General features: G+C 36.2%; 1 protein-coding gene across 2 annotated transcripts in view; it reads left to right on the plus strand.

Annotated features, from left to right (window-relative positions):
* Positions 1 to 1205: 1205 nt before the first annotated feature.
* The window catches only part of cox10 (cytochrome c oxidase assembly factor heme A:farnesyltransferase COX10), a 69122-nt gene continuing 42526 nt past the window's right edge, over positions 1206 to 27801 (plus strand). Inside the window, exons 1-4 of one of the 2 annotated variants that reach the window (NM_001166259.1) lie at positions 1206 to 1377; positions 2445 to 2587; positions 4587 to 4875; positions 5595 to 5719. In NM_001166259.1, the coding sequence (NP_001159731.1) occupies positions 1320 to 1377; positions 2445 to 2587; positions 4587 to 4875; positions 5595 to 5719 (615 nt within the window). In that variant the 5' untranslated portion in view covers positions 1206 to 1319. The remainder of the gene's footprint in view (positions 1378 to 2444; positions 2588 to 4586; positions 4876 to 5594; positions 5720 to 27801) is intronic. The other variant, XR_015503484.1, reaches the window with a different exon arrangement.

Consider the following 27801-nt stretch of genomic DNA (forward strand, 5'->3'; position numbering starts at 1 on the left):
GTCTAAATGCCTAAATGCATTGAGTTGCTGCCATGTGATTGGCTGATTAGAAATTTGTGTTTAACGAGCAGTTGGACAGGTGTACCTAATATATTTCCCGGTGAGTGTATTTTTTGGTGCATTTGAATAAAACCGATTTTGTACACAGATTTATTTATTAAAATATTTTTTTTATTATTTTATATATTTTTTGTTCATCTTAATTTTTCCTCTTTTAAACATTTTTATTTACAATTTTTTTTCTGATATATAAATTTGGGTGTAAGGATGACGCAGTAGCGCAGTAGGTAGTGCTGTCACCTCACAGCAAAAAGGTCGCTGGTTCGAGCCTCGGCTGGGTCAGTTGGCGTTTCTGTGTGGAGTTTGCATGTTCTCCCTGTATTCGCGTGCGTTTCCTCAGGATGCACTGGCCTCCCACAAGTCCAAAGACACACGGTACAGGTGAGTTGGGTATGTTAAAATTGTCCATAGTGTATGTGTGTGAATGGGTGTTTCCCAGTGATTGGTTGCAGCTGGAAAGAGATCTGTTGCGTAAAACATGCTGGACAAGTTGGTGGCTCATTCTGCTGTGGTGACCACATGAGGAATTAAGCCGAAAAGAAAATGATTGAATAAAATTTGGGTGTTATTTTTTTTAAAGTAAGCATTCTTAGATTAGCTTCAGATTTGACTTCAGTATTGACTAATCTAATGTGAACAATTACTATAATATTAAAGCATCATTTAGGAAGCAGAGATTTGTAGAGGGTGTACTAATATATGGTGAGCACCAAATGAATGTGTTTATGAATGTATTATTCTCAAGCTGATATAACTTTTTAATCATACTATAGCATTTAACAAACACATATTTTAGTAATCTATTTATGGGTTTACTAAAATCTAATTAATTTCCTATCTATCTATCTATCTATCTATCTATCTATCTATCTATCTATCTATCTATCTATCTATCTATCTATCTATCTATCTATCTATCTATCTATCTATCTATCTATCTATCTATCTATCTATCTATCTATCTATCTATCTATCTATCAAGGTGAAGTCAAATAATAACTCATGGTAATTACTTATTACTTATATAATTTAGCTTACTTAACCACATTGCTGGTGTTCACGAGGCAAAAACAAATACATGTACTATTTAAACATTCATTTATGGTTTACTGACTAACTTGTTATGGGACACTTGTTTTTCGTGCGCGTGGCTCGTGCACTTCTCCTGCGGACATACGTCACAGGAAACACACAGTCAAGATGGCGCGCTGCTGCGTGTGAAGGGGACTCAGCGGCTGCCGGTCACTTTCTGGAAGAACATGTACAGAACGTCATGTAGTAAACTGACGGGAGCCTGGAAATGCCTTCAGCTTGATGGTATTAATGGCTATATTATGTCGACGAAGCATATGTGATCTTTAGTTCACTCTGTTGTGATATCTTGAAGAAACGCTAGCCGATTAGCCTAGCGCTGCTGCAGCTGCATGACCTTAAAATAACAACAGTGTTAACGTTACATGACATGGACATGTTGATAAGGAGTCATTACAGTATTTACATGAAGTCACATCTGTATTTGTGTATTTTACTGATCTTAGAGAAAGAATTGGATAGATAGATAGATAGATAGATAGATAGATAGATAGATAGATAGATAGATAGATAGATAGATAGATAGATAGAGAGGGGTGTTTGTCACTGGAAAATGGTGGTAAAGTTGGTTTTATATTCGCACATTCGGACTTTCCCTTAGTATCATTTTAGAAAAGCATTATTTGCGAACTCAAAATAGCGAAATCATATTAGCAGCAAATGACTATTAAAGTACAACATTGTTCACAGTCAAATAAACAGCGTTAATGTTGTTTTCAAGCCACACTTGCATGCTAATTCCGATCTAATATTCAAAGTGACATGGTAAAAAATATAGTGACTTCTAAATGAGCAAATTTGTGAATATAAAACCAACTTTACCTCTATCACTGGAATGTTGTCATGTAGCTGTAGATCAAGTTTGTGAAATTTGAAAAAGTCATAACCTTTTTTAATTTGAATGGAATGGTTTTACACTAAATTTATATCAAAATGTTACGATTCATCTTTGATGTTAAAAAGTTTAACAAAGTGTCTCGTGTTGACATGATACATACAGTGTATTGATTGAGATAATCAAATTAAACTAGCAAAGGTTGACAGATCAGAGAGACCAGTGCCTCTTTATGCAGTTTGAATGTGTAAATAAACGGAAAAATTAGTGAATCACAAATGACCACTGTTAAAATTTTCATATGGCACTAATTCTCATAGCATTAATAACAATAATGTCAGTGAAATACAAGTTACCAGAAGCTACTAAATTTTTCAAATATGAAATTTATATAGAATTAATAATAAAAATAATAAAAAGTTTAATATCAGCTAATAACTGTTGTTCTTTTTTGAAGGCTTGGTTGGTTCCAGTGTGCAACAGAAGCTGTTTGCAAATGCTTCGAGGAGTCATATGAGTGCCAGAAGTCTGATTCAGCTCTGCAAGAAAAATCAGGCTGAATGGATCACGTTTCAGCATCTCTGCTTTCTGAAGAGACAGGTATCGTATCTAGTCAGATGTCTTATGGAATGAGGCCTAGTCAAGGTGCTGCAGAGCCACTGTTTTACAGATCTATTATACTAATATACTTGCAATTTCTTCCCCAAATGTTCTATAGACCTGTTCAATAGAGGTCTTGAAATGAACCTTTTTTTCTTGGTAGCACCGGTGCTCCTAATTTAAAAAATGTAGGCACACCAACCAAAATATGCGGCACCCACCAAAAATCATGAGCACCGTTACTACAAGTTTTATATTAACTGATTTATCGTATTTGAAAGCAACACTAATCAAAACTAACACACTACTGTTTTAAACTATTCCTGAGCTATGCTTTTGCTGTTTTTTAATGCAAAGATGAATTTCTCTTAAATATGCGCATACAGTGAAAATTTTGCTGTAAAAACCTGTCGCATGGCAAAAAGTTTATGCAATCGCACAAATGCTTCCAAATATATTTTGAGGTCACATAGATCAAATTCGGGTGCATATGCGACCAAAACGGTTGCAATTTCGAGCCCTGCAATATTATGGGAACCTACTTATTTTACTTTTGTCTTGATACTTTTGTGTGGATATAACATTAAGGAATGATAAGTTGATTGGCCTCGCATCGCTTTATATGACAACAAGTGTATGTGTTTGTTGTCTAACTAACTGACATTGCTTTAAAATGCCAGACTCTGCTGGAAGGGGGCTCGGTAGCAGCAGCTCATTTGAATTTAAAGACACAGAATAACAGCATGCTGAAATAAAAGACCTGTGTGAGGAGCTATTGTTGAGCTAAAATTCACTGACACATTCTGGGTATACATTAGGTGTGCACAAATAAACTGAGGTGATAATCGTGTATCTTGTCAGTAAAGCCAGCTCTGTAAACAGCAGTAAATCTCCAGCACCTGCTTTCGGATGGAGCAGCATTTACGACACAGATTCATAGTTTACTGACAAACTAAACAAAAATGATTTTATTTAAATTAAAGTTCATTAATTTGATTTATTAAGGTTTTAGGAGAATGGTTTTGCGATTTGACAGCTGTTTGCATCACTTCAAAATTAAACTATGGCTGTGTTGCTGATGATCCAAGGTGTCTGCGGGGTCTTAAAATGTCTTAAACATTTAAATCTTAATAATTAATTTTAGGCCTTAAAAAGACTTAAATTCACTGAAATATTGTCTTCAATGTCCTTAAACGGGTCTTAATTTTCCCTTGTTTATTTAAAGCTAATTTACATTACCCAATTGATTCAACACACATCTAATCCCCAACAAAACATCTCAATAAAACTTTTAGAAAAGTCTCTTGTGCATACATTTAATTTTTATAGAGTTTCGTTTCATGTTATCTTGAAAAACATGTATGTATGCAACTAGGGTCTGCTTGTTTTGACACATATTTGACATATTTAAAATATGTTGCTAAGAATTAATTAGAATTAGTTTTTGATGGGGCAAGTACTTTCTTTTTTCTTCTGGGTCAATAAAAAAAAATCCTCAGCGTTTAGAAGTATTCTTCATGGTCCTGAAAAGGTCTTTAAAAAGTCTTAAATTTGAAAGCATGCAAAAATTCCACGTTTAATAACATATTTTTACTCTAAACTTCGTAACTTCAGTCGAGTCGAGAGATAAAACATTATGTGAGATGACATCGTAGTTGTGTTCTTATTGTTCATGTTGAGAATGAAAAGCAGTGAAGTCATCTGCACTGATTTGATTTCCAGTTTTTCTATTTTATGGTGTATTTGCAGTGTCCATGTATGATTGTCCTCTGGTCTTTAAAGGAGATTTTCTATTGATCACAGAGCCCTGCTTTCTCTAAAAGATGTGCATCTGCAACTTTTGTTGAAACTTAGTCTTATTTTAATTAATTGTGCAGTCAAGTATACATGAGACTTTTTGATGTATCTTGTATCAAGTATCTTTTCCTGTTAAAATACAACAAACATCATGCAAAAACAAAAAATAAATAATTTGTATGTTTTTTCTCTTTTCCATCAGTATGTGAAGAGCAGCAGCGGTCTGTGCCAGAGAGCAAGACCCAGGCAGGAGCCTGTTTCTGCTGTGCTGGATGATAGAGATGATTCGATGGTACGACAGGTTCAGCAAATCCCAGCCTTAAAGCCTGAGCCTGGTACTGAGGTGTCGACATGTGCCACGGAAAGCAACCAGGTCGAACCAGAGGCAGATAGAGTAGCTCGCCTGGAGGCCCGCCAGTGGAAAGAGATGAGGGTTCAATACAGTGATTTACCAGGGATTTACGCACGGCTCTCCAAACTGAAATTAACAGGTATTTAGATCTTCTTTTTGCATGTGGGTCAAATACTAGACATCCAGTTTTGGTATCTGCATTGATTTAAAATTGCTAGAGGATTTTTTATTTGTTTATTATACACAAGCATATTTAATGCAAGTAAATTGTTTCAAATAAAATGTTTAATCAGCGAAGCAGTGGCGCAGTAGGTAGTGCTGTCGCTTCGCAGCAAGAAGGTTGCTGGGTCGCTGGTTCGAACCTCGGCTCAGTTGTCGTTTCTGTGTAGAGTTTGCATGTTCTCCCGCCTTTGCGTGGGTTTCCTCCGGGTGCTCTGGTTTCCCCCACAGTCCAAAGACATGCGGTACAGGTGAATTGGGTAGGCTAAATTGTCCGTAGTGTATGAGTGTGTGTGTGTGTGAATGTGTGTGTGGATGTTTCCCAGAGATGGGAAGACGGGGATTCATGTAAAATTAGCCTGAAAGTGCAGTATACCTTTAAAAAAGTATTTATAAAAGTAAATGATTGCTGTTTTGTTCATATTTACATTTTACATATTTTATATTTTGCGAATAGATGCAACCTAGTGATACACATTAATATGTACAGTTATTTCAGGAATTTACTATCCAGGTTTTAGTTAGCCTACTTTTAGATTGTTAATTGTAGGTATTTTTGTCATTATTTAATAGAAACTCAGTTAACCATTTCAGCTGAACCAACCAACCCTTTGTTACCTCACTCTTTTTTGTCATTAGCCCTTGTGGTTACTACAGCAGCTGCCGGCTTCGCCATGGCTCCAGTGCCCTTTGACCCTGTCGGGTTTTTGATGGCTTCTTTGGGAACAGGTCTTTCGTCCTGTACGGCCAACTCCATCAATCAGGTCAGTCACCCCATACACATTCATGAAATAACCGCATACTCAGCAGAACGTGACTTGACCAAACACATCATCTGAGGCTAAGTGACCCGACATTCAGCTGGAACAAGCTAGCAAGTGTTAGAACACAGTGTATGTGTATGCAAGCAAATTAATCACCGCACACTATGCATCGTTCTGCTCTGGGCTTCCTATGTTTAAGTCATGGCTCATGGTCTCATCTCTTCCTTTACACCTTTCATCTCCACTTTGCTTTATATTCTCTCCAGCTGTCTAAATAACGACAAATTACCTCTTAGAAAAGAAATAGTCTCAGGTGTGTTCTGGTTAAAGAATTAGATATTCAGATTCAAGAATTCAAATTTACCTAAATAAAACCTACAGATTAATTTTGCACTGGCCCTGCACAATTTGTCTAACTTTATTCTCGTTATTTAAATTGTAAACATACAAGCTTAATTTAGTGTATATTTATATTCATAGTTTCTTTTATATTTATGTTTTTATTGCAAAGAAATACAATTCTCAACATCAATAGACAGTTACCTTTACAGTTTTTCAATTCCCTAATCATGGATAAAAGAGGAAACGCATCTCTTTTATCCACGTCTTTACGACAGTAACAGAACAACATATCCCTCTCCATCATCTTCAGTTATGTGTGCTGTTTTCAATTCTTATTTGGTTTTAATCAAGCATTTTTGCTGCAATAGATCTAGGGCTGCTTAAATTAATTGTTTAAAGATCGCAATCTCGATTTGACCCCCCTTACACAATCTTTATCCAGGATTTCTACGATTCAGCCGATAATGTTTTCAAGATCAGGTGGCAAGCATAAAGGTGTCACATGAGTCTTCACTTTTTTTTTTTATATACGTTGCTCAGCCACAAAGACATTGTCAGACTCCAAATGGTGTTAAAACAGCCAGCAAGCTGTATTTATTAGGCCCACACAGAATCTTTTATCCCATCATTGAGTCCATTTATTTACGTGTGTAAATTTATATTTATCCAGTTTTTAAATTCATTTCAGTAATATTACTGACTAATATGAAGATGTAAATTTTATTTATTTACATTACATTTTGTATTGTAATATTTTCTGTCTTTTAGTTAGTAGATATATTATTTTGTGTGTTTGCCAAATAAATGCGTCTAATTGGATTTGTGTTGTAAAGGTATTATATTTTATTTCATATAAATTTTTTTTGTTACGATAAACTATCAAAAAACATCCGCAGATTTTTTTTTTTTCAATAATAGTTTGCTCGTAATAACTTATTTTACATCTACTGAATTGGGAGAAAATCATAACCGTTATTCTTAGCAAAAAAAAATCGTGATTCTGATTTTATCCAGAATTGAGCAGCCCTACATACATCTATACAACAATATAGAATTGAATTGTCCTAAAGTATTGAGGGAATTTTTAGGTAAAATGCACAAAATTGGGCCAAAAATAATAATTCAGTTCAGTCAAATGAATTAGGTCCTTATAGAGTGACTATAATTAGTAAAATTAGTAAAACTAAATAATTATTTTTAATATTGAGGCTTAGACCAAGGATTCCCAAATTTTTCAGCCCGCGACCCCTAAAATAACAATGCCAGTGACTCGCGACCTCCAGTTTTCTTGGAGGTGGTTATAAATATATAACCTTGCACACAACTGCGCACACATACCAATAGGCCTAAGTCTATTCATTTATTGAATTTTAGAGAACGCGACTTGAAGATCATCCTCCATGTTTAGTCCTGTATTTATTTTTTAATGTCCTGTTAAAATGCTGTAAACTGATTTTAACTGGTGCCATAAAATCAATGTGTTACCTCTGATGCTATTGCTGTCTTTAATTTAACATAATCATCCCAGGGCTCACAAAAAATCGGTTGTCTCATGGCTTTTATTCTTATTAGTTAATAGTAACATGTTAATAATGTTACTATTAACTACTGTTTTGTTCTTCTGTGGGTTAAGGATAAAATATGGTCATTCTAATAGTTTAATAAAATGAATGAGATTTTTGGAAATCAAGCGAGAAATTGTCCCGTGACCCCCTGGGGGATCTCGAACCTCACTTTGAGAACCAATGACTTAGACTGTTCTTGAGATAAAGATTTCATAAAAATCACTTCACTCATTTGCAAACTTTCAGAATTAAATCTCCATGAATCTATAAGTAGCTCTGACATCTCAATTTTGGATGACCTTAGTTTGGCTAGATGTAATGATTCAGGCCCTTGGCAGACCACACAAATCCAGTTGTAGATGGTTAGAAATGTATTACCCGCTAGTTTTGGTACTTAACCTCGACTCTGCGCGAGCATTCCAGCCAGAGTAATTGCCTACTTGGCGGTCTGTTGATTTTTCTATTGTTTTGCTTGTGTACAGCTAGATGGATGAAGTCTCATTGCAGTTTTGGCTTGACTTCAGTGAGTCCCGCAATGCCCAGCAGAGTTTCATTGTGTGTTACACAAACACGGGACACAAGCACTCGATATGGGCTCTCACAGCGCACTTTGTCATTCGTTTAGAGAGAGGGAGAAAAGAAATCAGCACTTAAGTGAGCCAATTGTAGAGTCTTTTGCATTCCTCTCCTGCTGTGTGTCTAAAAAAATACATTAGGCCAGATTAGCAGTGCCGCTCTGATGTTTTTCAGATGAAAGCATTCGGCGAGCAAGAATGAAAAGAAACAGAACGGGAGACGCATGTTGTATATGCCGTGCTTTGCTCCATCCGTAATCAGCTTTCTGCTGGAAGCGGAGCACGTTTTATGCAGTAAGGCTTTTCGTGACTTTAAAGTATTAGCTAAATGAAGACTGTTTCATCACCTGCTACTTTTAATGCATGGAGCTCTTTGACCGAAACCCAGGTGTGGCTATGTAATTTGGTGAAGGTCATGTTCACACCGTTGGGTTGAGCCTTGATGGTGGTTTATTTCATCTTTTTGTTCACTCTCTTTATGGTGTCTGACTTTATATTTACTCATAAATCGGGCCAGACAGTGTCTGTGGGTATGTTTTGCTATTTCTGCACATAATGTTCATATAAAATAGGTGGATTTATACTAGGGCTGGCGATTTGGCTTAAAATCTAAATCTTGATTAAATGAAGATTTTAACTCTATTACCGATATTAAACGATTATTTTATTTAATTATTTTATGTATTTGCCCTCATAGTTCACTGACTTTCATAGAGTAAATATGCTTGCATATTACAAGTGAGAGATGTTTGAATGAAGGATGCATTACTTGATTTTAACATAAGTGAAGGAAACACACATCAGCTATATCAGCTATCTATGATTATTTATTGAACATCAATATATCTTTTTATATAAAAAAAAGTGAAAATGAATAACTTGCACTGTTAGAAACGTTTTGCATTTTCTGTAAACAAATATTTTGATGTGAATAATAATTTTAATGTAATGGAAAATATGCCATCTCAAGGCATCTCTGGCACAGCTTCCAATCATCATTATTGTTGTGCAAAGTAATGCTTAAGAATGGGTCCATCGTCCTACTTGACCAGAGATCAGATGTGGCAAAGTGGCCGTAGAAGATTTTATACTACTGTGTCGAGTGACTGCCATAGTTAAATGTTTTGAGAGGTGTGCATCAGCCACGGCGAAGGTTTGCAACTATGCAAAGGATGCACTGGACCATATGCACTCGAAGCAGAAGAATAAACCAGAGGAGCGGGGTCACACGACTCCATACGCGGTAGGGAAAATAATTTTAAAAAATCGACCTGGAAAAATGTGATCGATTTTAGGTACTGAATGTGGTTTTGATTTTTTAATCAATTTTAATTACTTTTCGATTAATCACCCAACCCTAATATATGCAGAATGATTTTGTTAACAAAGTAACAAAAAAATGAAAACATGAAATAAAAAAATATATATTTTTTTAATGTTACAATGCAAGTCCAATTAGATCCACTTGTTTGATAGACAAAGCAAGTCTTTTATATATTGTCTCTATTATAATACATAAAATATTAATACTATTACTGAAATTAATATAAAAACAGAATAAATGTATATTTACACAAATTTACATACTGTAAAAATCTGCAGATGTTTGCATGTTTAAATTCTGTGTTGGCCTACTCATGATTTTGCTCCTTGCATTACTATTTTCACTTGTATTAAAATGCATTCAAAATGATCTCTTGTGTAAATGTGAAAAAAAAAAAAATTCTAAAAACGGCACATTTAAAGGGTCACGAAACATCAAAATAATTTACTATTATCTTCACATTCGAGTGTGCCTGCCTTTTGAATCTTCGAGACTTTCTGCCTCATTCACGTCCATTCCTTTTTAGACATTAAACAGCATGTTAAGCTTCTTGATGTTACAAACTGTTGTTTTCTTATTATATTATTCTACTTTTCATGTATTGTCATGAACACACGTGTTTGTAGAGCAAGTTGTTTTCTGCCATTTATTATTCCTAGTAATTTCTCTCATAAGCGACTGAATCAGAATTTCTAAATCAATTGCAAAAACATGATCCTGTGAAGATTCCTGTAACTATTGACTTTCATAGTATTCGTTTGTCCTACCATGGATGTTAGGGCCACATAATATATAATTTCATCATCAATATCACAATGTGTGCATCTACAATAGTCACATCGCAAGATTTGCAATGTTGAGTTAGGATAATAGTTGATTATAATCAATGCAGAGTTTAACCATAATGAAGTAAAAGTTCATCATCTGCATGCGTTTTTTAAGTGATTGCATTTAAAAATGAAACTTTACTCACTATTTTCATTTCACCCTTGATTAGTTTCAAATGTTTAAACTTTTTCATGTTTAACACAAAAATATATTTTAATAACTCGTGAATATTTAAAACAAGTGAAGAGTGAGTACATTTTCATTTTTGGGCGAACTATCCCTTTGGGCCTGTGACTGAAGCTGCTTTTCCACTATCGTGCCAAACCGTTCTAAGAACACTTCGGTACGGTTACGGTTGTTTCTCCACTGAGCCTGGAACGGCGCGGCACGATTACAAACCGTTCTTGGCCCGGAATTTTCGGCACGGTTAGACAACCGTGCTGAACTGTGCTGACAGATTCTGTGTGTTGACGTCGCGACTCGGTTGCTAAGCTACCACAGCTGGCTCAGCAGAAGCGCGCTAGTCATCAGACATCCTCAATAAACTACAGTACATTTAATATAAAATAATGATCCAGGTCTAAACGATATTTGAAAAGGATTTTAAAACCATAGAGCAATCTCTGGAAGAGAAGTGAATAACTCATCACATTCTTACGAAGATATTTTATTCATTAAAGTTATTATTTTATTGACTTGAATACAGACCTACATCGCTTGCCTGAATGTGAGTTTATTGCACGCAGCGCTGTATTCCACAGCACAAAACTCGCTCTGATCCGGGAGAGACATGCAAGCGACTTGCGCTGCTGACTTTTTTTCCTGCTGCGCATCGAATAAAGCGAATAAAGTCACGCTTTGCATCGTCGATGTCTAAATTCCACAACAACATCACTATATCCATGGAACACGAACTTGCAGACTCTTTTAACAACGAGGAAATAATTGCACTTTTTAATTCAAAGCCAGGACAGCTTGTTAATACCGGCGAGACCACCTGAAGGACGGCATGTTCGTGTTGTAATGTCGGCCGTCCAAAAGACTTTGCTTGAAAGCTTTACGGAGCGGCACTGTAACTGTCCAAGGTACTGTTGTATGATTTATATTATAGCATGTGCACTAATAAACAAGTCAAAAGAATGAAATAATTAAATAAATATGGATTCTTAAATGTCAGTATTGCTTTTACTTAAAAAAATATCAATACGTTTTCACAAATGTTTTATAAAAATAAAATGAGCAATTTTTATTATTTCAGCTATAGGCAATTATATGATTCAATTATACATAAGTTATATGACATTTATGAGGCATGTAACATGTTTCTGTGTTTTTTTTTTGTGGTGATCTTTAATATAGCTACGCAAATATTTTCTAAAACGTCTAGCAATAATTCGCCTACAACTTGTTAGTTAATTATGAACACAAAAATAATTATAATAATAAAAATAAAATGATCAAAATAAAAAGATAATAGAGCATCATTTTGCTAAATATAATAGTGCTTTATATGCTTTAAATCCTGCGATATATTTTCATATTCGTTTTTTTTTTCACTTGCTGCATTCGTTATTTAATGTTTGAATAGTAAAACAAATAACAGCCATCGCTTAATTGGTTTCATTTTACCATCAAAATGTAGTATATTTTATATCATTATCAACTTTTTATATAAAAACGCAGTGTAATTTAAATAATTGTTTAAAATGAAATAATTTAAGTGCTGTGTTTTTATTAGTGAAAGTGCCCGCTCACCTTTGACAAGGCCTGTCCAAAATTATATTTCTGCCACTATAATGCAAATGCATTATTATTGTTGTCTTATCATTGTTTATTTTTCTGTTATGTTCAGAGATTTTAAATATTATTTATTTCCCCTCCAATTATTTTCAATCATCACGTTACATTTTGGTAATTTTCCCTCCAAATAAAATTTAGCCAGAGCTGCGCAACATATGAATAAATAAGGGTGCACATGTACCTATATTTAGCACCCCTATATGATAGAGCGGCATAACAGTGTTTAGTCACATGGTTGCTTTTGCTTTTATGAAAAAAATAAATAGTTAAAATGAAACCGTATCCGTGCTGTCTGGCCCGGTTTGGCACGGAATGGAACAGTTCTGTTTAAAGAACGATTCAGCACGATAGTGGAAAAGCGGCTTGTGTAAACAGCTTAACATCTGACCACAATAAATGACAATGTCTATAACTTTATTAAAGATTACATTATATACAATAAAGGCTATGCGGTGTTAATTATTCAATATGTGTACACAAATACTGTTAGACTCTTTGGAAAACTATAGCTCACTTTTATCTTTTCTATGATAATTAAAAATAATGTAATTTATTAGTTATATATGCAATGTATATCGCAGAAAGACAAAATATAGCAATGTCAGATTTTTTTTAATATCGTGCAGCATTAATGGACAACTGTGGCTAAAGATGGTTAGATTTCTTTAGAACATCTTTTGTTTTCAACAGAGTACAGAAACGCATACATTTTCATTAGAAAGTCTATTTATTTGAAACATTATTTCAGTGAATAAACAGACTCAGGTACCCTTTTGATTAGCATGCTGAACAACAGATTGTCCATAATACAATTTATGCTAAATCAGTAACATGGGAGAAAAACTTGGATAAGCATGAAAGGTTTAAATAAATCGTAAAGTCATTTTGGAAGTCCTAAAGATGGTGAAAAAGTTGATTAGCTATAATTGACGTCTTTGCTGAATTCAAAATCAGAGCTCACTTGGTCTTCAAGTGTGTTTGATAATAAAATTAATACAAGGTCTTAGAGGCTGAAGAGGTTGAGGTAATGGCCGAATATGGCGCGAGTGAAGGCGGACAGATGGGCGCTCTGTAAATTTGTTGCGTTTGATGTGCCGTCTTTGAAGTTCTAATTGAGCTGGAACAGTGAGGAGGGATGGAGTGCTTAGAACAGGTTCATCAATCACGTGTGCTTTTATATGCCAAAAAAGCCTGTTGGAACACAGGCATCAGATGTTAGTTTTATTATTTAAGTGAAACCCTGGTATTTCTGTTGCTTACCTCGGGTTGGATGGCCTTGTGACTTCAAGTGTTTCTGAAGGTTCCGTCTGAGGCTAATAGGCTTTCTTTGGCTTCAGAAGACATTTAATCTATACACTGTGGAGCTAGCTTTTTTGTGGCAAGCGGTTGGCATTTTCACTGAGTCTTCACTCTACACGTTACAGTATGGAAAGAGACGGTGTCTGGCCCCTCTGTCTCGCCTCCTACTCAAAGCCGTCATTGGTTTTGTGTCCGCGGATGTGTACACACACAGAAATTTGAAATGTAGTGCGTCACAGTAGCCAGTAAGGGTGGGTGGTACAACCAAAATAAATATCACAGTGTGACTAAAATTGTATATTTATCTAGTTGATGATATTTTTGCTGAGAATTCAAAACATTGTTGGAATTGTGTAGACATATGTCCGTTTTGCATTATTAAAGAAAGTAAAATTATTTAATTAGCTTTACTTGGACGCTAAATTATATTAGGTTTTATTATATAACACAAACCAGTTTTATACAAAAGAGTCAGCAAAGATCTTTAAAAATTCTGACTCAGATGGATGCCATGCTTTAATAAAAGTTTCAGTACTTTAATAAAACAATGAAACTTTTGCTTTGCATATTTATATTTTATTGTTGTTTTTGAATTTGAATGGTATTTAGATTGAATTACAGTATAATAATTAATGTGTCAAAAATGTAAGAGATCCTTAAGACCTTGAAATTAAAGGTGCAGGTGTAAATTCTGGGTTCCACACAATTGATTTGTGTTGGGACAACATGAAGGCATTGAAGGTGCAGTGGGTGATTGTCTTTAGAAACATTTTTTGATGTGCTGGCTGAAAGTCTCTTCACATTCTACTAGTAAAGACTAAAGTAAATGACCTAAATTAATTTATGTATTTTTTTATATTCTGGGTAAGGCATAAGACAATAAAACATGTTTATTCAATTAAATATTGGGGGCGGACATTTCCCATAACTCTGGTAAGTAGCCCAAACTCTCTGTCAACAAATGTAGATTTGTACAACTTCACATCTCTGTTCATGCACATCTGCCATTTTTCATGTGCACGCCTTCATGTGCCCACAAGGCAATCACAGTTGCAGTAAAATCAAATGCTGAATCAAAACTTTTTAAAATCCTGAATCAAATTTGGAGTTACTTTTGCACGCTGGAGGAAGTATGACAACATGGCTGAAGTATTTATTTGTGAAATAATTTGTTTTAATAAATGTAAAATAACTTTCATTACATGTTGATTTTAAAAAGCACCTAAATAGTTTTGCATTTTGTGACTTTTCTTTTTTTCGGTTGAATAGAATATTTTCTATTTATTTCATCACTAAAAATATTTCTTAAAATTAGTATAAAAATCTCGTCTCGTTTTTGTGAACCCAATCTTGTGTCTGGTCTCGTGGAGTGTCTCGTTACACCCCTAATCATTAAATATTATAAAGATTATAAAAATGTTAGGATTGAAAATTGGTTCATATAGTTCCTTAAAAGGGGCGCCATGGTGGCGCAGTGGGTAGAACAATCATCTCACAGCAAGAAGGTCGCTGGTTTGAGCCCCAGCTGAGTCAGTTGGGATTTCTGTGTGGAGTTTGCATGTTCTCACCATGTCGGTGTGGGTTTCCTCTGGGTGCTCTGGTTTCCCCTCACAGTCCAAAGACATGCGGTACAGTTGAATTTAATAAGCTAAAATGTCCATTGTGTATGTGTGTTAATGCAAGAGTGTATAGGTGTTTCCCAGTGTTGGGTTGCAGCTGGAAGGGCATCCGCTGCGTAAAACATGTGATAGGTAAGTTGGTGGTTCATTCCACTGTGGCGACCCATGATTAATAAAGGGACTAAGCTGAAAAGAAAATGAACGAATGAGTTCCTTGAAAGCAGCCTACTTATAATTGTGCAAACATATTGCCAGTTAACCAACACCCTCATAAAGACATATTAATACCTAATAAACTAAATAAAAAAATTCCAAAATTAGCTGACACGATTATACGAGCACATACTGACCAAAATTCAAATGCATAAACAAGGTTTGAACCTTATCGAAAAAAAAAAGAAACTGGTAAAATATTAAGAAAAATCTACTGCTACAAATAAACATAAAACAAGTAAATGAATGAGTTTTTGTTTTTTATTATTGTGGGTTAGATTGCAAGATCACACTTGAAGTACTTGATGGCAGGTTTGTTTACACTGTACAAATACACTGTGTAAGAGAAACTGTATACAGTCTGTCTCTTTTGTTCCCGAAGCCTCCAGCACTATCTGAAGTCTTGGAGCTCTGTGTGAATGCAGAAACTGTGACGTGATTGTCATCATATCTTCTAGCAGCGTGTACAAAGATGCCTGGATCTTAACCCTGCTGACACAGTTTTGCATTACACATAGCCAACGAAAGCCTTTCTGATTGTGTTGCATTTATTTGGTGTGCCGAACACCTGATGAATGCTGTTCTTTCTCGCCGGCTTTGTGAAGATCAGCCTTTTTTGTGTGTTTTTCATAGTAAAACCGAGAAACTGGTATAACACTGCCATGAATCAGGTGCCATGTGGTCATTGTAGTAGTTCTCTGATCTCTTTTTCCTAGTCCTGACTCATCTTGTGTAATGTGACAGGTCTTAGGCACACCCATACCTGGCGGTAACTGATCCCTGCTCTTAACTCATCCTTATGGTTTTTATAACTCCAGAGAGGGAAATAAAAGAAGAATGACATGCTTAGATGTGGTGCCAGTTTTTTTTTTTTTTTTTTTTCTCCTTCACCCCATTATAAAACATCCCTGCCACCCCCGTGCGGTTTGCTGTGATCAAAGATGATCCTTTCAAGCTTGTAGAGTCCACTAAACGTACAACAAACAAATCAAAGTTAAGGTGGATCCTGTTAAGCTTTGCTGTCTGCAGATTGAACATCAAACACCAAGCAGCTGATTTTGGGGGGATCTCAAAAGCCCATCCGCTTTGTGTTTACTTGTGTCCGTGAGGAGATTTACTTTGAGGCGAGAAGGACAGGCCTGGGAATCGGTGGCTGTCGCTTTTAGCCTTTGGTTTCTTGGGAGTATTTCCTGAAGTCACATTGCAATTTTGTGGTATCTTATTTCGGTGTAACCTTGTTTGGAAACTGTCAGGAATGCTGTTAGAAATCCAGAATCCCTTAACAATGGCCAGCCAGAGTTGATGCTGAATTCCGCGAAGGGGACAAAATGTGCAGTTTAAATCTATATGTCATTTACGGTTGCATGTTTTGGGGGTTTGGATCCTTTCTGGTCGGTTTATTTTTCGAAGTTGCATATTATATTATTTATTAAAATTGTACTTTTGCTTACCTGGATGCTAAAAAGTTTTGCTGAGATTGTAGGTATATGCTCAGCTATATATCTGCTGTTGTGATGATGTAGCTTTGGGTTCAACTTGAGTTAAACCTTTATGGCCATTAGGTTGATTGCTATGAAAATGTTACCCTGAATTCCACTTAATTTGATAATTGACTCAAAAGAGCCTTTTTTTTTTCAAGCTAAATGCTAAAAATTCATAGTCGGGTGAAGAGGCCACAGCAAAGAAAATACTTCTTGTGCGTCCTCTTGCCAACAAGGACACAGTCGCATTTTTCCCACCGCCTCTTTTGCGAGGTGTCAACTCCATGTTGTTTTTGTAAATCCTGTCCTGGTATTTCGGGGTGGCTTCGTGTCATGTCTTCTGTTGAGATAGACGGCTGTGAGTGTGCGGTGGGTCGGCGGAGGATGGCAGGCACACAAGAGTATGAACAGCGTCTGACAAGCCGAAGCAAAACACACTGAGTTTCCCTGACCTTTTCTCTATGGCTCACCTCACTTTTTGTTGCCTGTCTCTTATAGGGATGTGCAAAACTTTTTTCTTAGCTGAATGACTTGTTTAAAACTCTATGTAATTGTGCAGATTTAGGGTTAGGTCCACATATGAATTTATAAATGTAGTGTTTATAAAAAAATAGTATTTGTATAATAAGAAAAAAGTACTACTACTAGTAACAATAAATGATAACAATAGAGAAATTATAATATAATAATATAATATAATAATTGCTACTAATAATATGAATAATAAATGTTATTGTAATATTTAGGATTATATGATCAAATCTTCAATATCAGTGCATTATTATACAGTTTCTATGTATTTAATATAGATTTTGATAACTTTTACAATAACTCTTAATAAAAAGTGCATGTTTTTCTAGCTTAATTTTAACATGTTCCGTTTGGCAACTACAGGAAGGGTCAGACAGAATCTGCTGACATTTTTTTGCCCTTTCTGTTAATTTTTTTTTTAAAATAAAAACTGAAAACACAAAATAAAATATAATAACTTTTTAACTTTAAGGTTTACAATGCAAATCCAATTAGATCCACTTGTTTGGTAAACAAAGCAAGTCTCTCTAATATTATCTCTACTTAAAGACATCATAAAACATTTGAATGTTAGTTGATAATATAACTGAAATAAATATAAAAATGTAATAAATATATTGATTCACACACATTTACGCAAGTAAATAAAAAGACTAAATGATTGGCTAAAAAATCAGTGAAAACATTCTCTGTGTTCTGTGTGTCATAAATTCTACTTATTGACCTTATTCTTCACCCATTTGAATCTTTTTGGCACGAGACTTCCGGTTTCATTTACTTCCATTGATTTTTGGACATTAAAAACAGCTTGTTGTTCTGCTTGATGTTATAAACAGATATTTTCTTATTATAATATTTTTCTGTATAATATTTTTTATGTGTTGTCATGAACACACTTATTTGTAGAGCAAGTAGTTTGATCGTTTTTGGCCCTTTATATCCCTAGTCATTTTTCCTATAGGCAACTGAATCGGAAGTTCTAATGCTGTATTCACACCAGACGAACATTTAGAATTGACTTGCTTCATTCGTGCTTCAAATTCACTTTGCAGATTTGAGTCATGGCCCGGGCTTCTGTCTGTCCGCTGACTCTAACTTCATTGCTAAATGGCTAACATAGATTTTATCGAGAGAGACTAGCTGTGCTCTGTTCTTTATGAAGGCTGAAAAACAATGTAGATTAGTTTGGCGCTGTGTCTGAGTCCACTCGATCTGTTCAGAGGTGCACCCAGCTCTGTGAATTCATTAACTCCTCCAGAAACTATGCCTGGATAATAGAAGCTTTCAGGGATGCTTCAGCACACTTCTACATTGAAGAATAAGGTCAGTAGGGTATACCTAAAAGTAGCGTAGCACGTACAGACTAACGAAACGTGTCAGGATGGTCAAGAATGAAACTGACACTGAACATTAAATGACATTGTCCTTAATGACAGCATTGAAAAGTGAAAATATACTCGAGTCTAAGGCCCCGTTTACACAGTTTTCGAGCACCGAAAATGGTGCGTTTTGAAAACGTTAGAGAGGCCATTTTCATTCTGAAACGCTGCTGAGGAAAACTGAGAAATCTGAAAAACAGAGGCGTGGCGGCAGACATTCACCTCTCTGATTAGGACTTTTCCCTCAATATTAAGTAGAGTACACACAGTTCAGTCCTGCATCCTCTCCTTGTAAGTTCAGACTTTGCAAGTTTGATATGGAAAACAAACTCCCGAGGACATGTCAGGTAAATCTTCAAAGGAAACAGTGTACTTTATAACCTTATTCACATCATCCTGGCTACGCTGTTTCACTTTCTTTGCAAAAAAATGAAAACATGATAGAGGGTTTTTATTTTGATATTAGCAACTTAACAGACAGCAGAAATGTTGAGGCGTCGTGTAGCTGCATAATGTGATCGTTATCTTCACTGTATGCATATTAATAACAAAACAGAACCTATAACATTACTGCCTCCTTTCATTTTCATTGAAAATACGAAACATACCCTCTCTTTTGCTGATTATCAGTTTTAATGATCAACAATGGCCATTATAAAAGTATAACGTACAATAAGTTTATACATTGTAGGAAATAAAAGCAATTAGTCACTATACAGTATGTACCTGGTTAACTTATCTTTGCGCTCAGCCAAAACACGTTACCTGAGAACAAGTAATAGATTCAAAAGACCAAAGTCTGTGAATATGTCGTTAGATATAGACAACAAGATGAATTAAATATCATTTAATTCATAAATATCATGACTGATTGGATCCAGAACAGTCCGACGAGCACAGCTCTCATCTGGGTAGATATGTTGCAGCGCATGCCAGAGTGTGTGTGTATGGTCACATGATGTGCGTTTTCAGTGGTGTGGTGTAAACGGAGAGTTGTTTAGAAAAACTGTGTGAAATGCCAGTGTGGTGTTTTAAATCTAAAATGTATTAGTGTAAACGTTGCCAAAATATACTTGATTCTTTAATCTTTTTAATAACTACACCCCATCTCAGCATCTCACATTTTGACACGTTAATCACCTTAAAATATCTTAACATGCATTCATACTTCATTACAACTTGAAACCCCAGAACTATGATCTCGGAAATTTCCTACTGATATATATTAAAAAGATCTAAACCTTCAGGAGCTTCTACACCTACTTGTTTCGAGGAATCTCCAGATATATTCAGATGCAAATGTAGAAGCGCGACTCTAGGAAGCAGCATATCAAATCACACTTTGAAGTCATTTAAGGCTTTGTAAAACATTAATTTCAGTTGTGCTCTGCGTTTGATCAGGGTTGTAGAAGTGCTCGGCACACTTGTTTCTGCTTCCCTTAACAACGTTAATTGTAATCATTCTCGCCTGATAGTTGATTTTGAAAAGAAACCAAAAAACTGATTTACATTAGCTTGTCATTGTGTTGTTTTTGCACCCGTTCAGACTGGATTCAGTGTTCTCTAATGATGCCTGCTATGAAATTTTAATGCTCGATCTATAAAGAAAAGTATCCTGGATTGGGGACGACCTCATGTCATTGGAACAACAAGAACAGGAGTTGTCACAAAGAAAGCAAGTAATCACATCTCCATATCTGTGGGCGCACAATGCTTTCCTGCATAGGGGTTCCTGTAGATACGGAGACTGTGAAGACCTGCGCTATCCCACGAGGCTTTGCGTTTTGACTGCAGGCGTCTCACTCTTAATCTTGAGCGACACAGACAGTAGAGTGATTGTCGCCTGCTTGTAGTTTTCATGCATTTTTAAAATCCATATTTGCATGCGTAGTGCGGCTGCTTCAGAAGGAGTGCGCTGTGACTGAGAAATAGAGAGAGAATTGAATGGAAATATTGAAACATAAAACTCTAATAGAATCAAGCAGCTTTGTTTTGATGATCATTATTAAAACTTTACATTGACTTTGTGTCAATTGTTTGACATGTTGAAACATTTCCTGAATAAGAATTCTTTTCTTAGATTTTTTGTCTTGTTTTTAAACTAAATATCTAAAGAATTGTTAAATCAATAAATATTTATAGACAATAAAATATATTGGCTTGTTTTAGAAATAATATGCCAAAATTCAGTAAGTTTCAAGTGGGCAGATTTTTTTAGCTTGTTTTAAGGAAAAACACACATCATTTTGATATTTATTTTTAAAACAAGACTGTACACTCACCGGCACTTTACGGTTGGAACCTTTTTTGTCTTCAGAACTGCCTTAATCCTTCATGGCATAGATTCAACAAGGTACGGTAAATATTCCTCAGAGATTTTGGTCCATATTGACGTGATAGCATCACGCAGTTGCTGCAGATTTGTCAGCTGCACATTAATGATGCGAATCTCCACCACATCTTAAAGGGGCTCTATTGGATTGAGATGTGGTGACTGTGGAGGCCATTTGAGTACAGTGAACTCATTGTCATGTTCAAGAAACCAGCCTGAGATGATTTGCGCTTTATGACATGGCACGTTATCTTGCTGGAAGTAGCCATCAGAAGATGGGTACACTGTGCTCATAAAGGGATGGACATGGTCAGCAACAATACTCAGGGAGGCTGTGGCGTTGACACGATGCTCAATTGGTACTACTGGGCCCAAAGTGTGCCAAGAAAATATCCCCCACACCAATACACCACCAGTAGCCTGAACTGCTAATACAAGGCAGGATGGACCCATGGTTTTATGTTGCTGACGACAAATTCTGACCCTATCATCCGAATGTCACCACAGAATTTAAAACTCATTAGACCAGGGAACATTATTCCAATCTTCTATTGTCCAATTTTGGGAAGCCTGTGCGAATTGCAGCCTCAGTTTCCCATTCTTAGCTGACAGGAGTGACAGGAGTTACTGTTGCCTTTTTATCAGCTCGAACCAGTCTGGCCATTCTCCTCTGACCTCTTGCATCAACAATGCATTTGCACCTACACAAGCGCCACTCACTGGATATTTTCAATTTTTTCAGACCATTTTCTGTAAACAGTACAGATGGTTGTGCCTGAAAATGCCAATAGATCAGCAGTTTCCGAAATACCCAGACCAGCCCGTCTGGCACCAACAACCATGCCATGTTCAAAGTCACTTAAATCACCTTTCTTCCTCGTTCTGAGGCTCAGTTTGATCTGCAGCAGATCGTCTTGACCATGTCTACATGCCTAAATGCATTGAGTTGCTGCCATGTGATTGGCTGATTAAAAATTTCTGTTAATGAGCAGTTGGACAGGTGTAACTAAAAAAGTGGCCAGTGAGTATTGCTGCGTCCCAAATGGCACACTATACACTATGCACTCATGCACTATGTACTTATGCACTTACACACTCAACAGGATAGTATATGTATGCAGTGTTGTCCCAAATGGCACACTAAAGTTTTTTTTACTAAGCGGAAATTCAAATCGTTTCTCTGATGACGTTTGAGGGTTGTCAAATCAGTGAAATAAACGACCAAATTATCAAATAATACCTGCTAATAATAAGTATTCCCGCATTTACCAATGGGAGGCGCTATAATCACTCTTGTAGGAGAATTTTGCTTTCACCATCCAAAATAAATAAAGTTATTCAACATGTGCGTCTGATCGCTCCGCCCCTTCAGGTACGTAAGCAAACCTGCGGTCGTTGAGTGCGTGAAGTGTCCATCATTCCACACTTCATTTTAGCGGCTGAATGAGTGCATCATCCAGGTAATTAAAGTGCACTTATTATTTTTAGAGTTTTCAATGTGAACACACTACTTGCACTATTTATACTACAAAATGGCGTAGAATAGTGCATAAGTATGCGATTTGGGACCCAGCTTATGTTTTGCTTTTCTAGGAAATGCTTAATTTAACATTTTTTTTTGATATTTGGACTAAAAACAAAACAGAAAATCATAGTAAGAAAAGCATTTGAGTAAAATTCAAATCCAAGCAAATGTATAAAAACTTGTAGTTTGAATGAGTGTAGCAGAGGATAAACATGTTTAATAAATTGTAATAAAGTTTAAAACTGTATTAAAGAACTTAAACTTTCTAATTAAACTGAACAAAAAAATCTAAATCAATTAAAAATGCATGTATCGTTAAACTCGGCTGGTGCACCACTCTGCTGATGTCAAAATATGCACTATAAGAGGAACCACATGCACGCATTAAAACTGAAGTATATTTTTACTTTTTACTATTTCATCTCTAGCTAAAGTGCATCTCATGTTAGCTGACAGCACCATTCAAATCTTAATATGGGCCACATGTCTGAAGTTTTGGTCTATCTGTGAGTGTAATCCCTGCCTCTCTGGACCCATCTGTTAAAGCTCTGGCATTCCTGTCAGCTCTTTCTGTCCCTCGGGACCCAGTGTTACCATTGTTCTTCACATTGGAGATCTCACGCTGTTTTCCAGAACCTCTGAAGGAACCATAAGTTGTAACCAGATGCCCCCTAAGACATCACACTAGTCCGTCTTGTTTTGAAGCACCCCATCCTGCAGTTTTATCTGTTGTCCCATGAGATGCAGTGACAGATGATACATTTTCAAACGGTTGCAAATTCCTCCAGTATGATGACATTGTGGACTGTAGTTTTACAGCCGCTGCATCTTTAAAGCAAGCCTAACCGGCATTGGAGAAGCTTTTTAAAGATGTCCAGTTTTCATTCCAGCTTATTTTTTGCAGATGGAACACTCCAAAATGTCAATATCCATGTTTCCATCCAAAGATGAGACTTAAACTTGTGTGCAACATTGCAATGTTGCATAAAACATTTGCCATTGTTTCCATCCAATCGAGTCAAAGAGAACAAAATTGTCACATCCTAATAAAGTGGTACCAAATATTAAAAAGGAAAATGGAATTTGCTGGTTAAGAGAAGCCACTGGGGGCCTATTTTCTTATATAATAAATTACTTGCGGCTCAGAAGACGAGGATGAAATGCTATGAACATGCAGTGGCTTTTAGAGACATGAGACATTCTTTGGGAGAGCAGATGCTCAAGACACTTCTGGGAGATAATAATAGCGATAATAAACCACTTTGATGACTGACTTTGGCTGAGGGATTTTAGAATGACCAAAACATGTCAGCATATCAACATATCAGATTTTGGCAATGTGGTCGGTCCCTGGTTTTCGATTAATGAGGTCTCATTCTGTCCATTTTTATCATCACATCATCTGTCAAAACAAAATCACATGACTTTATAGATGCGCATGCTGGAATTTATTCCGTAAATTGGGTTTGCATTGTAGTTTATGCATATATTTTCTTATTAAATAAAAAGGTTGCTGAATTGTTACACGTGTTGCCGTGCTTTTATTCATAATTTTTATGCAATGTTTCATAATGTGCAAAAAAATTTTTGATCAAAACCTACGTTTCTCTATGATGGACGTCCAGTATTGTCCAGCCTCTGGCGCTCAGAGTGCAGCTCTACACAAGAAGTTTGGCTAGAGGAGAAATGGTTGTTTCCAACGAAGCTTGGATTCTCTCTTGTTTTTTTCCTTCACTTTAGTCAGTTGATGAAGTTTGTCTCTTGCTACTGTCGCCACTGGCCTGCTTGGTTTAGGATTTGTGAAGCTGCACATCAATGGATTTGCTCTTCAGTGTTTGGACTTTCAGCAGTGCCATTTAAAACGCACTGAACTAAACTAAACTCCAATTTACTAGAACTTCTATGTTAAGCTGCTTTGTGAGATTATCACAATATTTATGCCACAATACAATACTAAACCAGCTGAAGTATCCAAGTAGTATCACAATATTGCATTAATTAATAACTCAAAGCAAATTGACTGAAATACTATAATACTTATAATTAGGAATATTTCACTTTTGTTTGACAGTTTTTTATTTGGGCTATGGAACAATAGCGGCTTTTGATGCTCATCACTTCATCTCAAATATTATTATTTTTTTGTTTATTTTGTAGATAACTGTTTAACAAAAAATACATTAAAATTATGATACAAATTATACCAAATGAAATTCGTTACAAGAAGAGATTTTTTTCAGAAAAATTTGAAGTGAAAAATTTTTGCTTTAGTGTTTCCTGTTGCTTTTTTAGTTTTTTCCTCATCTGTTCTCTTATCAGGTAAGAATCCAACGTAATTCCAAATTTAACTTTAGTGAGTTGTTCTTTTTAAGAGATTGTCACTGTCGTTGTAGCTAAATCATGTTCACAGGAACAAAAATGAACTGATTCAGATGTGTGTTTGAAGCATTAAAAAACGAGGTACGAAATCTACAATTTTGCAGCCTTAATTCAGACTATTAAAAGTTGGTTAAAGGGGTTTGTATGGTTGTATGGTTCGAAGAGTTGCTTCAAGTTTGTCAAATCTCTCATCCTAGGTGGTGATAATCTTATCCAATATCTTTTCCATTAATATCGACATATCTTTTCCTTCAAGCCCGAGGCCCGCCGTTTGGTCGCTCATCGCCATTTTGTCAGTCGCCTCTGGCTGTGACTGGGAAGATTTATTGCCTTGGGGCTGTTTTTTTGACGGCATTGACAAAGTTTAAAAATAAAATGTAGCACTATGGTTGTTAGCCTAAGCTTTTAGCCCATTTGAGTGATGAGAAATTACTGTTTTAATGACTTGATTGTGGAGACTGTGGCCAATACGCACCAACCCCCCACCCCCACCCCCCCATGCTCTCGTGTGAGCATTTTAGTGACTTTTCCACAAGCATCATTAACTATTTTAGAACTTTTAATAACGATACTACCTTTTACAAACTTCAGAGGCACCGCCAGTATTTTGATGCCATAGTATTGCAGTGCTGCCAAAGTACCGATAAACCGTGCAACCCTACTGCTTTGACACAATCTACACTGTAAAAGTCCTAAAGAAATACAGATAAATTGAACTGGATTAATGACAAATCCGTTTGAGTTACGATTGTCCAAAAATTGCCATTGGTGATCTCCTAGGGGTTCATGCTGTACTCTATCAATTATTTATGAATCTTTTATTCCCGTCTGTAATCACATTAGTTCCACTGTACAATGTGACCAGCTCCTTGAAAATGCTTTCTCGCCATCAACGCTCGAAGCGAGACCACCTTTTTCTGGAGGTGAAAACGTGTCTGAGGAAGGAATTAACACCAAGGTGATCTCTCCATTTAAATGGATGCCTAAATCGAGAGCCTGTTTAACACTTCTTCTTTAACAATAGGGATGAGTCACCTCCGCTTTCATTTTTGCCGTAAGCTTTGAATCCATTGAGGAGGATGCTGTGAAAAGACAGATTCTTAATCAGTGGGCGATCTCTGATCAGATGGCACGGTGGCACACAGGCTGTTCAATGGCCTATTTCACGGTGTTCAGGATAAGAATGAATATTTAAACAGAGGCAGCCGTTTAATAGTTAATTTCCCCAGTCTCTACCATCCACAGGGTGTCAATCTATGTCAAACTGTACGCCATGGGATATTATGCCGCAGGCTCCATATGGACACAAGTGCTTGCGCTGTGGCATTGTTCTAAGTAAATGTCAGCCACAAAACATGGCGTTGTCACAGGAAATTGATACCATAATTTGGTTGCCAGATAGGTTGGGTTTCATTTTCTGTTGCATATTGAAATTAGAGAAGCATATGAAGGATATTCCATTGTTTTTTTTTTTGTTGTTTTTTTTTTACTGTTAGTGACTGTTCATGCAAAAGTCTAAGGCAATTTGTTATGAAATGGAAGACTTTGCACATATATGTTTATTATTTTGCATGTATGCATTTCTTTTTACTTTGGCACCTTGGTTGCTTTCTTGGTCAAAATTTGGTTGTGTAAAAATTTGTAAAATGATAAAACATGTGCCAATTTTAATGCAAAGCCTCAAATGAACACTTAAAAAATGTATTCATGACAACCATAATAGATTTAGTTATGTTATGAGGTGGAGTTTTGCCCTTAATCTTCGATTTCTGAGGGAGTTTTGTTTATTTAAGTGACCCTTTTTTTGCCAAAAGCCACCATTCATTTTCAGTCCTGATTATGCATTAGTACGCTTTACTATCAGGCACTGAATAAGCCATGGAAAACTTTCAGAAGCTCGTGTTTCCTTCCAAGAATAACTTTTCTCTCACCAAAAAGCACATGAATAAAATATCATCATGTCATGTTACAGATTACACTTTGGCAATATTGACATGCGTACATGTCATGCATAGTGCGGCCTGTTTATTGTGGCTTGTTCAATGTGCTTTATGGGTTAGGGGTTGCTCAAAGGTCTTACAGATGCCAAATAGAAGTCTTGGCATGGACATAAATAATTGCTGAAGTCTTTCAAATCACAGTTTTTGTTTTGGAAAGGATAATTCTGACCAATGTCAGTTTTGATATCACTTGACATTATTTGAAGTGTAAAGTCGAGGTTAAGCCAAGTTTTTGTTTTCTCCTTTGGCTTGTATTGTGCAATACTGTTGCCTTTAACCTTCAGGCATGCTACATTTATACAGGGTTAGTTTCGCATTATGATGAACTGCTAGTCATAGTGGGTTTTTGTCTTGAGCAATGGACAATTTGTGGTGCTTTTGGCCAGCCTTAGGCTACCTTGTATTTATTCAGACTTTGTGGGTTCGCTGTTGCTCTTGTGGTTTGTGTGTTTTCTCATGGTCCTTGTGTTTGTGGTTTAGGCATTCACCCTTGCGAGACTTGTTTGCATGTCTGAGGCTTCATAGACTTCACGTGTCACCAGCCACACAGGTAGAGTCAAAGCCAGACAGGATCTTGACAAAAGAAAGACAACAAACCTTCCCTTAGGGATTGGCTTCTTCAGGTGGAGCTGTGCATCGTCGGTGCGTTTGATCAAAGGGGTTTTCACACAGTGCCGGCATCCTCGCACGCGAGGTGTCTTACCCTGCGCTCATCACTTTATCATCCTTTTATTTACCACAATCCACTACGTGGAGTACACATCAACACAGAGAACTGCCTTGGCAGGTGGTTCATGTTCGTATCAGCAGAGGTTACAGGTCTAGACATGGTGCTGCTATTGCATGCTCTTTGTTGACCAATTAATCAGCATTCAGTGGATCACAGTAAA

Source organism: Danio rerio, chromosome 12 (assembly GCF_052040795.2).
Source record: "Danio rerio strain M-AB ecotype USA chromosome 12, GRCz13ab, whole genome shotgun sequence".
In the NCBI taxonomy this organism is placed as follows: Eukaryota; Metazoa; Chordata; class Actinopteri; order Cypriniformes; family Danionidae; genus Danio; species Danio rerio.